Here is an 11,933-nt window from a genome sequence, read left to right as displayed (position 1 = left end):
GGATCAGGGTGAGAAAACTGTGCTATTCTCTTCTGCCCTGCATTATTTGTGTCTCAGGTGGAGGAAACCTTGGAAAAGCAGACCCAGGCTTTTCCAAAACCAGAGAGGGGAATGGGGCAGTGGGGTGGGGAGGGGTGGGGCTCCCATAGTGACAGAAGGCATTTGAAGGAAAAAAACCTGCTAAAATCCATCTGCCGCTTCAAACTCCAACTAGCCAATAAAGAAATCTGTTTAGCTGATGTTGCCATGTCCTGACGATCCCTCTGGGGCTGCAGGGTATCTGATCTATGAGATGATCCACTTGTCCTCGCTCCTCTCATTGAGCTTTAACTTGTATTCTTTTCGCCTTAGTGAGACCTCTGCCACCGTGAGGCATCCTGGGTGGGGGGCGGGGGGGTTCGACAGCTCTGCCTAGGCCTAAGGTCTCCTGGGACCTCTGCTTATACAGGAAAAAGAAAGGAAAAGAAAGAGAGAAAAGATAAAAGAAAAGAAAAGAAAAAAGAAAAGAAGTCAGTACTCCACCCTCTGGACAGCACAAACCAACACAATACATTCTTGCTCTCTTTGCTTCAATCCCTCCCTTCCTCATCTCTTTCTTCTCCCCATCTCTCCTTTTCTGTCATCTCCCTACATCAGCATCCCTGCCCTCAGGCTTGCTAAACTTACAGTCCTGCTGAGATACTTGTGTAGCCGAATCAGCCAGCCAACCCAAAGGCACACCCTTCTACCACGATCTTCTCGCCAAACCCACCACCGGCCACCTTCTCTGTACAATAGGCTTCTCAGGATGGATGTCACTCGCCTGCTCCTGGCCACCCTAGTGGGCTTCTTATGCTTCCTTACTGTCTACAGTCACCTGGGACCCGAGGAGACGCTCAGAGATGACAGGAATCTCAGGAGCAACTCCTCCGTGAACTCGTTGGATTTCTCTTCAGTTTCGATTGTGGGTAAGTAGCCTGGCCTGGGACCCAGCCTCTAGGCTCTGACCCATGAGAGCAGGGACAGCATGTCAAGCCTGTTGTCCAGGCTGCTACCAGCACAGCTATGGCTTTATCTTGCTCAGTCTTAGGGAAATACAGTAGCCTTGAGTCCTTGGGTTTAGGAAAGCTCTGCACGCCACTAATTTAGTGTGTCAGAGATCTGAAGAAGCCTCACATCAAGATGCTTGGCGGACTTGGTCTGACTTAGCATTTATAAAACTCCTCAACAAAGCAAACGTTAGGAAAACCATGGAACAGAACTAAGTCTGCAATAAACCAGTCCTGCATGGGATGGGAAGTTACAAGGAGCACCAAAGTCTGGCATTGGAGATCCGGTGGATTGATCTCACCTAATCATAAAGCACATGGGCTAAGGATGAAGCATGGTGGCAGAGCGCATGCTTATCATGCATGACACCTGCATTCAGTTCCTGTAACCAAAATAAAAGTAAGCACACATAGGTTCTGTGAAGCGGCTCTTAGCTTTATTTGTATTTTACCACTGACAAGACTGGAGCTTACAGACAGTAGTTCCCAATGGGCCGAGCCAGAACTCAGACAGGTGAATTACACATGTGTGCTCACAACTCATTGACTTGCATTTCACTGGTCACAAAAAGAGGGCCTAGAGCAGCCATTTTCAAGCTTCCTAATGCTACAACCCTTTAATGCAGTTCCTCATGTTGCGGTGACCCTCAGTTACTGTCATTGCTACTTCATAACTATCATTTTGCTACTGTTATAAGTTGTAATGGAAATATTTTTGGACATGGGGGTTTGCCAAAGTGGTCACAACCCACAGGTAGAGAATCTCTGGTCTGGGGAGTCAAAGGAGGGAAAAGGAGAGACACCAATATTCCTTAATCACCATGGATATGTCAGACTTTTAAAAAATATTTTAATTTTATGTAAATGGATGCTCTGCCTTCTTGTATGTGCAGGCCTAGTACCCTCAGAGCCCCTGGAACTGGAGTTATAGGCAGTTGTGAGTCACCAGTCAGTGCCGGGAAACAAACCTGGGTCCTCTGGAAGTGCATCAAGTGCTCTTAACAGCTGAGCCATCTCTCCGGGCCCATGTCAGACTTTTTGTTTTATAAATATACTTTACTTATGATAGAAACCTTTTTGTAGATGAGGAAACTGATTACCAGAGAAACGACACAGCTGTTATATGGATTCAAGGCAGGTGTGCCTGGCTCTGTGCTTTGAGAATAATATATGTAACACAGATGTGTCCAGTAACAAAAGGCCAAGTCCATTTTCAGAGGCTTACAATACTCCTGCACCTGCAAGGTTAAAGGCTAAAATGGGCACCTGTGGTGATCAAGGGCCAGCAAGGTCAAAAGACCAGGTCCAGGTCTCTAACAGATGCCACAGACACGTTCCAGGTCCCTCTTGGATGTCCTCTTTGCCTCCACTCGGAGCACACTGCTCTTTAGGTTTGAAGCCAGGCTAATAAGAACCTGCTGGTTGAATTCCCATAACATGATTCATCCCAAAGTTCCTCTTTCTCTCCACTCTGAGACTTCCCAGCGCCCCCTTTGCTCCTCCCACTTCACAACTCGGGCCCCCAGTAACATCTGGCTTTGCTCCATCTGTCTTCTTTGAAGCACTGAACAAGAAATCCAAGAGGATCAGCAGAAAAGAAGCCGAGAAACGGAAGAGATCATCCAAGGTAGGCCTGGGAGTTCTCACGGCGGAGTGGGAGACCTGCAAGCCAAGGCTGAGACCCAAATGGAAGGTATCTCCAGGCCTACATGAAACAAAATAACTGAAAACTTCCTAGCGGTTTCCTGGCCTAGAGCCTTGCGGCAGACTTCCATTCAAGTCAGAGAGCCTAAGTTCACTGAGCAAGAGAGCTACCTGCTAAAAAAAAAAAAAAAAAAGTTTTCAGTTCTAGTTAAGCACCCCCACCCCTTCCATTCTTTTGGGTATTTACCTAAACCCCAACTGCCGCAGAACCACCCTAGCTGTCTAGCTGTGTATCTGAGTTTTTTCCCCTCCTCCTTTGCAGGGCCTTGTGCAAGCTAGGCAAGCATTCCACCACTGAGCCATGCTCTCAGCCCTAGACCAGCAAGCTTTGCTCTGTAGTGCAGGCTGCCCTTAAACTAACCACCCTCCTTGTCCAGAGCTCTCTGAGTGCTGAGATTACAGGTCCAGGCCACTGCGCCCAGCTTTCTTACCTGCTTAAAAATCAGAAAATGCCAAGATTAGAAAATAAAAGTCGGGTGTGGTGGCACACAGCTGTACTCCCTGTATGTGGGAGGTGGAAGCAGGAAGAGCAGGAGTTCACGGCCATCCCAAACTACATGCCAAGTTCTCAGTGAGCCTGGGCTGCACAACCACTGAAAAACAGAAGTATGACAGAAAACTAGTATCACTTGCTGTAGCCAGACTAAAAGACTCAATTAAAATAAAACACTGTTTGCTGAACCTAGCAGCACAGGCTTGTAATCTCAGCTGCTTAGGAGGCTGAGACAGGGGGATCCCCAGTTCAAGGGCTGCTGGAGCTATCCAGCAAATTCAAGGCCCATCTGGGCAAAAAGACTGTCACAAAATAAACATTTCAAAAAGGGTGGAGATACAGTGAATAAAGTTTGCTTATAACAAAAGGCCTGAGTTCAATTCCCACAATGGGAATATATATATATATATTCCATGTGTGTGTGTATACATTTTTTTCCTATGATATAGCCATAGGAAGGGCCTTCCTTGGTGCACTGGAGGATGTTAACTCTAGAGGCCAGGGCCACTAAGGGGAAGAAGGTAATGACAGGCAGTGGATGACAGGGATGGTGGATGAGACCTGAAAAGAAGCCGGAAGGTGTTTAAAACTTGGGGCTGAGTGATCTCCCAAGGGCCAGGTCGGCGCTAGGTGAGCCTGAAGATGAAGGCGGTGTGCAGGTTGGGGCGGCGGCCAGGGACCCACCAGCATGGCCTGTGCGTATGAGCAGAGCTGGGCAGCAGGGCAGAGATCTCTGGTCCCAGACCTCCATAGCAGATGGGAACGAGGGCCCAGAGAGGGCCGCTCAGCAACCCTCGACGTCTCTCCTACAGATGAACGCTTCGTTGAAGGAGGCACGGCCCCCGCCACCCACGCCCTGCGTGGCCACCCGAGACAGCTGCAAGCCGCCTGCGCCCGCCTGCTGCGACCCGTGCGCCTCTTGCCAGTGCCGCTTCTTCCGCAGCGCCTGCGCCTGCCGCGTACTCAACCCCTACTGCTGAACCCGCTCCCGCGCTGCGCGCGCAGCCTCCGGGATGGATGACTGGGCGGGGCTTCAGGGTCAGCGGGGCTTCCAGGCTGAGGGCTGGGTCTCTGGTGGGTGGGACTTCGTGGGTGGGCGTGGCCTGTAGTTGTAGGCGCTGGCTGCTTTCTGAAGACAGGTTTTCTAGGAATCCTAATGGAGGCTAAAATCAGAATACAGTATCTTTAGGCTGCTGGGAAAGCGTGGCTGTTTCTTTAAAAGAACCGAAAGCTTCCGGCCCCTTTACCGAGCTCTGGTCCTTGCGGGGACCCCGAGGACTGAGCTCGCGCCGCTCTCCAGCCGGTAGGGAAAATTGCACGTGGTTGGTACCTCTGTCTCTTGTAGTGGACACGATGCTGCCCGACTCCTTCCAGCCTTCCGGTACCGGCTGCTTCCGGACCAAGACAAAGGAACCATTAGGGAACGGTCTTGCTTGCAGTCTTTTCACCCATTCTCCTCCTGGGGAGGAGCACAAAAATCCAAGACGTGCTAAAAGTCCACGAGCAGTCTCAATCGGGTGGCTGCGGGATCATGCGTTTGCTGCGGATTTCTAAAGCCAGAAGGCTCTGGGTTGAGGATCCCAGAACTTTTAAGAGGCTCCCGAACAAAGGCACTAATGAAATTAACTCCTCCCGGGCTCCCAAGGGCACACAACTGTTTAGACCTTAGAGTTTTTCTTACGACAGGCATTTTTTTGTTCGTTTGTTCACTTCTAATAGCCTAGAGTTTGGACTCCTAAAGAAGCAAAATTTACACAACCTTCCTCGATCTTCACCCTAGTTCCGTTGGCCGATAAAGCAGTGTGGAGGGCGGGGGCTGAAAAGAAGCGACAGTCGCACTAATTTATATTTTTTAATTGCCAAAAATGTTCAGGCTGTGTCCCGAAATCCCACAGAGTCTCAGTCTGTGAGAAGCTGAGGTGCAACGTTGTAACTCTGGAAGAACCGTGGGAGGGAAAGCACCTGGAGAAAGGAGGCAGTTTGGGGAGCAGGTTCGGTAAGAAAGGACGAGCAGGAAGGGGGCATATAGAGGAAGGGCTCTAGATAATGTCATGTACTCGTCCTTGAGTGGGGCGCCTGTGCCATTAGCGCTAGGGGAAAAGGCTGAGAAGAGCATTCAGAGGGCTCCATCACCTAGCCTGAGCTGCCCCCACCTGCAAACTACTACAGTGCAAATTACTACCAAAAGAAAACCAAGAAAAAGGGCCTTGCCAAAAAAGATTCTATAGAGAGACTTTAAGAGAGAAACGAAACCACCATGTGGCTCTCTATTGGTGGATTAGGAGGGTGAAGACAGGTGTGACCAGATTTTCAGGACTTTGTGTCCATTTGCTGTTGTTCTTTCAAATGCCTTAAACGTGCTGGCAAGATGGCTCACAAGCCTGCCAGTCTAAATTCAATCCCCAGGACACGTGTAAAGTAAAGGGAAAGCAGACTCCTCAGAGTTGTCTAACTGCCTCAGTACACATGCGTCCTCACACACAGTCTGTCACAGTACACATGTGTCCTCACACACACATCTCACAGTCTAACTGCCACGGTACACATGTGTCCTCACACACATCACACACAGTCTAACTGCCACACTACACATGTGTCCTCACACACACATCACACGCAGTCTAAAGTGTAATAAGTATAAGTTTCACTCCTCCAGATCACCCTCCTTGCCGCAGACCTTTTCTCAAATAGAGCCCCAGGCTGTGCCTTTGGTGACATACTTAACTCACCTAGTATGGAAATGCCAAGGCAAACACCTCTACCCAGCCACCACCTGACAGGGCACAAGAAAAGGCGGGTGCTCCAGGCAGAGCTGTCCACACAGTGCTGACACTGGGAAAATCCTTATGTCTGTATCGCTCGCTTATCTTTAAAATGAGAAGTAATTCCAGCTGTTCTTAGTAAAAGTCCAGGAAGTTGCTATTTCTCCATGCCTTAGTGCAGCACCATAATACACCCACGTGCATGCTCACCCACGTCTGTGCTCATCCATGTCCATGCTCAGAAAAGCTGCCCGTTGTTTGCTTTGTTTTCTGGCACTTAGGCTGCAAGCCCACAAGGCAAGAACGTTTTGTTCCTTGTACCACAGCTGCTGCTGAGCAAATGTCATCAGTAATGAGAATACTGGGAACACACTGCAGCAACCACTCCTGCATTTTCCAAACACTGTTCACACACCAGGTACTAGCTGGCTCCCGGCAGTGAAACAGGGATGACAAGCTGAACCCTCAGCCCATTTGTTCTTGCTTTGTGCGGGTTTGTTTTTGATGTTGGTTTTGTTTTGAAACAAGATGGTACTATGTGTAGCTCTGGCTGGAGGTGAACTCATAGAGATCGCCTGCCTCTACCTCCTACCACTGGAACTTAAGGCAGATGCCACCACCCCTGCAGCCCACTAGTTACAAAGTCATTGAGTTCCTGGTAGACAACCTGGAAGACCAGTCCAGTGATTCACTCATTCAGTGTGTGTGTTGGCCACCTACTGTATGCTGGGTACTGTAACTACCCTAATGGAAAACTCCAGTATGGGTATTGTCCCGTGCGTCTGACCACTGATTCTCAAAAGAGGTTAAGAATAATTGTTGTCGGGTGGTGGTGGCATGCGCCTTTAATCCCAGCACTCAGAAGGCAGAGGCAGACAGATCTCTGAGTTCAAAGCCAGCCTGGTCTACAGAGTGAGTTCCAGGACAGCTAGGACTGTTGCACAGAGAAACCCTGTCTCGAAAAACCAAAAAAAAGAAGAAGAAGGAGGAGAAGAAGGAGAAGAAGAAGAACAAGAAGAAGAACAAGAAGAACAAGAAGAAGAAGAAGAAGAACAAGAAGAAGATCAATTGTTAGCCTGTGGGTTCGCTTCCCTCACACTTAACTCTTGACTCAGACCCCTAGTTAGGTGCTTACCTCTTACCTGCCAAGTTTTCCTTCAGCTCTAAGATACCGGGTTGTTCTACCCTGTCAGAATTCCTCCATAAGCTTTAGAGTCCACTTTGGTGACGAGAACTGAAGCTGACATTTATATAAAAAAGTTATGATTGTATATTATGAAGATAGGAGTCCTCTAGTCCATCTCCACACACACACTCTGGGTAAACTATGTCCTGGCAAGACTTATTCTTCCATTCATTTCTTCTCACAGCCACAACCTTAAACTTGTACACCTAAAGTTCTTATAATGTGACCTGGAACAAATCACAATGGTTTTCTGACATGACAGGAGCTGGAGGTGGATATGTGGCGTGAATTCTAATTGGCCTTATCAATCAAAACCTGGAGTCAGATAGTGGGGGTGAAAGCTGAAAGATCAGAGAAGCAGAGCAGCAGCCACTAGAGTTCTTACCTTTACGAAATTCTCGGGCGTAAAGGGAAAGATCCTGTCTCTATGAGCTCAGCTCAGTCTGAATGCCCTGAGCTCCTGTCTCCTCCCACCCTACATCCCTCTCTCCCAACCACATCTCTTCCTGTCTCTACCTTCCTAGTTCTGGGATTAAAGGCGTCTGACTCCCAAATACTGAGATTAGAGGTGTAAGCCATCACTGCCTGTCTCTGTTTCTCTTTTAGGCTGGATCAATCTCATGTGGTCTTGAACTCACAATCTGTCTGCCTCTGTCTCCCAAATGCTAGGATTAAAAAGGTATGTGCTACCCAGCCTCTATGGTTAACTAGTGTGGCTAGCTCTGCACTTTGATCTTCAGACAAGCTTTATTTGTTAAAGCACAAACAAAATATTGTCACGGGGGAAGAGGGTGTCTCATGTAACCCAGGCTGACCCCATCTAGGCTGGCTTTGAACTTACGATCCTCCTGCCTCTGTCTCCTAAGTGCTTGATGACATGCATGCAGAATCCATATGTGGCTTATGATGTATACACTGCTGGGATGCACTCCAGGGCTTGATGTTTGCTAAACGAACTCTCCACCAACCTCCCTATATCCTCAGCCCCAGAAGTTGAAGTCCTAAGTGAGAATCTCATAGAGTGCACATGAAAGCATTTTATCAATATAATGTTCTAATAATGCACACAAAAACATTGAAATCCATGACTAGATGCCACCATTTGCCCTCCTATATCAGCCTCGTCAACCAGCCAGTCCTTTAGTTTGGTTTTGGGAGAAAGTTTCAATCACCAGGAGATGTATGGTTTCAGCAGGCCACCCCTTTACCTCAGGCGGCCTCCTGTTAAGTGGAAACAGCAGGGTTTATGTCAGAATTTGGTCCAGGTGGGTTTTCAACATGTCAGACTTTCATGCATAGAAGATTTAAACATACATGTTTTTATTACATCTTTTTAAAGGCTTTGATATTTTTAAAAGAAATTAAGGCTTATGATATCACCAAAGCAGTATACTTCAAAAAAAAAAAAATTAGTAGTCTCGGAGGCAGAAGGCCCCAGGGCTCCAGATGCCTTAAACTGTGGATGTTCGGTCAATCTAACTGGCAATCGCTAGGTCCTGATTCTAAACTCTTCCATCTGTTTCAAGAAGCACAGATGCGGACCACTACTCACTGACAGGAAATTACCCTTCTCCAAGAGGAGCTTCATAAAGAAACCTAGTTCCCAAAGCCAATTCCCACATGTGGAGGGAACTCGATAAGTGAAGGTCAGAAAGTGATTGCAACCAAATTAGCCAAACCATCTGTAGTAACTTTCAGATTCCTCTAGAGTAGACTTTTTACACTTAGACATGTGCGTTGAAGAAGAGAAGGCAGTTGAAAAGGAATGGGGTGGGGTTTTTTTGTTGTTGTTGTTGTTTTATCAAGTAAAATATTTCAAAATCATAAAATGTTGTATTCATTCCAGAGGGAAATTTTCTCCTGATAGCTTGCAGAAAAACAGTAAGAGTTGCATCCTGGAGTTGGCTCCACTGGTGCTGATGATGCTTGGCTGCTGGCTGCCTTCTTATTGGGGAAGCTCAGCCAACACCCTCCTCCATTTGAGTCTTAAAGGTTTTCACACCTTCCAGATACCTCTTTAGAATTCCTCTGCCCCATGGCTGTGTAGACTATGGGAGCAACAGTAAAATTATAGCTACGTGAGTCACACTCAGCTTCCGAGTTCACTACACCAGATTTCTAGCAAAATCCCTAACGCTCTGTGTTTGAGTCTGGGCCAACTTGAATCACGTGTTTATTCTTAAGCCAGTTTGTGGAGCTGTAAAATGCATTAATTGAAGTTAGTTGGCTAAGCCTGGATTACGTGAGCACCCTGGTTGCTTTGCGCAGGTCTCCTGGCTTTGTCTCCCGGGATAGGGTTGAGTCTCCGGGATGAGACTCTGGCTTCCTGGAACTTCAGACCTCCAAGACAGAGCTAAGCATTTACTACCTGCTGCCTCCTGGGCTTCAATCTAAACTTCCTCCAGCCGGCTAAGTCCACTAAGCTCTCCATTATTATTCCAGCTAAGATTGAGGAGTCTTCCCCCCAACAGCATGCCACCTCGAGGCAGGAAGTACCCAGACCTGCAAGGTGACTTCAGATAAACCTCCAAAGCTCTGGGGTGTCATGTCTCCACATCGAAACACTGACTTCTCCTTCAGCGATGCTCTCAGGTACTTCTTACTACTGGACCTTTGCCTCCTGACACAAAGGCAAATACCATGCCCTGAAATTTAAACAGGGCTTTTTTCAGAGCCGACAGTCTGAGATGTTGGGTTACCATCCTTAAACTCTGCCGTCCATCTACACAGCAGCCAGCAGATTACACAGGAAGGGAAACAGGCAGTCACTCCAGAGTTGAGCCTTGCCCCCTCTGTTCCGGTGGCCAGTCTCCCCAGAGATCTGTGGTGCAGGGGTATCTCTCATCACCCCCACTCTGTAGCAGGGGAGGACTTGCTCTCCCTGTTTATTGTCTCTGTGTACGTGGGAGGGCTGGCATACGCCGAGGCTGTTTGGAGAACATCTAGGTGGAACATTAACTCACATTAGCAATGTGGGCAGGAGATTCCTTCCTACAGAACAGAGTACAAACGTGCGTTTATTAAACACGTTAAATATTGTATAGATCTCAAGAAGTATTGTAAATTCCTTGTCCTCCAACTCCCTTCCCAATTCTGGCCCTTAAAACTTGACATAGAACTTGAGCTTCAAGGGTCTGAGGTTTTTCTGTCACTATCCTGAGTCATGAGTGACTTGGGTCCTCTCCTTAACCCCCAGATCACTGCCCCACAATCCTCCAAGCCTCATCTTGTTTTTCTGGGGTAGAGAGGAAACACAGCTAATTCTTCCCTCCTGAAACTCTGACAAGGAGCCGTGGAGGAGGCAGGAGACACATCCTTTATTGTGGGTACCCTGGTCAGCTAATTCTTCCCTCCTGAAACTCTGACAAGGAGCCGTGGAGGAGGCAGGAGACACACATCCTTTATTGTGGGTACCCTCGTCATTGTCACAACTGTGACAGATAGCACACCTGAGTAGAGCGACATCTGAGACCAGATATGAAAGTGTTGTTTTGAATAACAAGGTTCTGAGAACGAGAGAATTTCTCCAAAGGAGAGAGGAAAAAGCCAGGGTAACAAAAGCCAGAATCCCAGAGGACAGGTTAGAGTTGCCTGGGACTCTCACAGGTCAAAGGTACTTGCCCTGTTTTGGGGAGATAGCTTTGAGGGGAAGTGCTCACATTCAGCTGGGTCCTTGGAGGGATCAACAAGGCTAATGCATTGACCTTCACTCAGAAGAGCAGCCTCCCATGTCTACTTGTCAGGGTGAGGTGAAGCAACCCCCACTATTGAAACCTTGCTTTTAGGGACTTTTAGAGAGTTCCAGTTTGAGTTACTTATTCTAATGTTAAGGAGTCTGAAACCTCACCCCCCTTTCCTCCCAACCCTGGGCCCGTGGTATATAGAAAGGTCTTAGATTTTAGTTCCAAGAATCCAACCTAGTAGAACCTAGAACCGCTATCACATGCAAATGAACTCTCTCAGCCTCAGAGCCAAGACTAGTAAGTTCTCATGAAGAATAAGATCCCCTTGAACAACAGGATGCAATGGGCACTCCTCTATAATCCCAGGCAAGAGTTCTGTAGATTCAGGATCAGCCTGGGCTAAATAGCAAGGCCATCTCAAAACCAAGGTTTCTTTGGTCCAACCTTGCACACAATTAGTGTACAAGAAGTAGTACTGGGGATAGATCTTTTTCATGAATTAAGATTGTTTTTTATTCCAAAGGTCCCGTGTTCAATTCCCAGCAACCACATGGTGGCTCACAACCATCTGTAATGAGGTCTGATGCCCTCTTCTGGCCTGCAGGCATACACACAGACAGAATATTGTATATGTAATAAATATTTAAAAAGTTTTAGCTGGGTGATGGTAGCACACGCCTTTAATCCCAGTACTTGGGAGGCAGAGGCAGGTGAGTTCGAGGTCAACCTGGTCTACAGAACTAGTTCCAGGTCAGGCTCCAAAGCTACGGAGAAACCCTGTCTTGAAAAACCAAAAAAAAAAAAAAAAAAAAAAAAAGTTTTTATTCTTGCATATTTTGTACTTTTATTCAGTAGATCTTGATCCTGTCCTTCTATCATTACCTGTTTGCAATTCCCCAAGTAGCCAAGGGTGATCTTAAACTCCTGACCCTCCTCCTTCCCCTCCCTTACTGCAGAGACTACACCTGTCCTCTCAGTCTGTCCTCCCAGTCTGTTTTGCCATTTTATGGTGATCAGTCAGGAAGTGGATCCCTGGCATTTGACTTTACCAAACCTGATCAGTTATTTTTCACAAAC

The 11,933-nt window shown here is 47.5% G+C and overlaps 1 protein-coding gene and 1 long non-coding RNA gene across 2 annotated transcripts; one reads left to right on the top strand and one right to left on the bottom strand.

Annotated features, from left to right (window-relative positions):
• The first annotated feature begins 539 nt into the window (after window positions 1-539).
• Asip (agouti signaling protein) lies at window positions 540-4,415 on the top strand. The gene is made up of 3 exons (XM_048431532.3): window positions 540-947; window positions 2,591-2,655; window positions 4,038-4,415. The coding sequence occupies exons 1-3, from the start codon at window positions 788-790 to the stop codon at window positions 4,203-4,205; spliced, it is 393 nt and encodes a 130-aa protein (XP_048287489.1). The 5' UTR covers window positions 540-787; the 3' UTR covers window positions 4,206-4,415.
• On the bottom strand, window positions 1,444-4,042 carry LOC125398668 (uncharacterized). Its single transcript, XR_007231515.3, has 3 exons — window positions 3,910-4,042; window positions 3,164-3,325; window positions 1,444-2,846 (listed from the first exon to the last, which is right to left on the bottom strand). It is a non-coding gene; the product is annotated as an uncharacterized LOC125398668 (long non-coding RNA).
• Window positions 4,416-11,933: the final 7,518 nt, after the last annotated feature.

The sequence above is a fragment of the Myodes glareolus genome, chromosome 10, assembly GCF_982192425.1.
Source record: "Myodes glareolus chromosome 10, mMyoGla1.1, whole genome shotgun sequence".
Taxonomy (NCBI): domain Eukaryota; kingdom Metazoa; phylum Chordata; class Mammalia; order Rodentia; family Cricetidae; genus Myodes; species Myodes glareolus.
The sequence above is the reverse complement of the archived record's forward strand: the minus strand, read 5'-3'. Positions and strand labels throughout refer to the sequence as shown.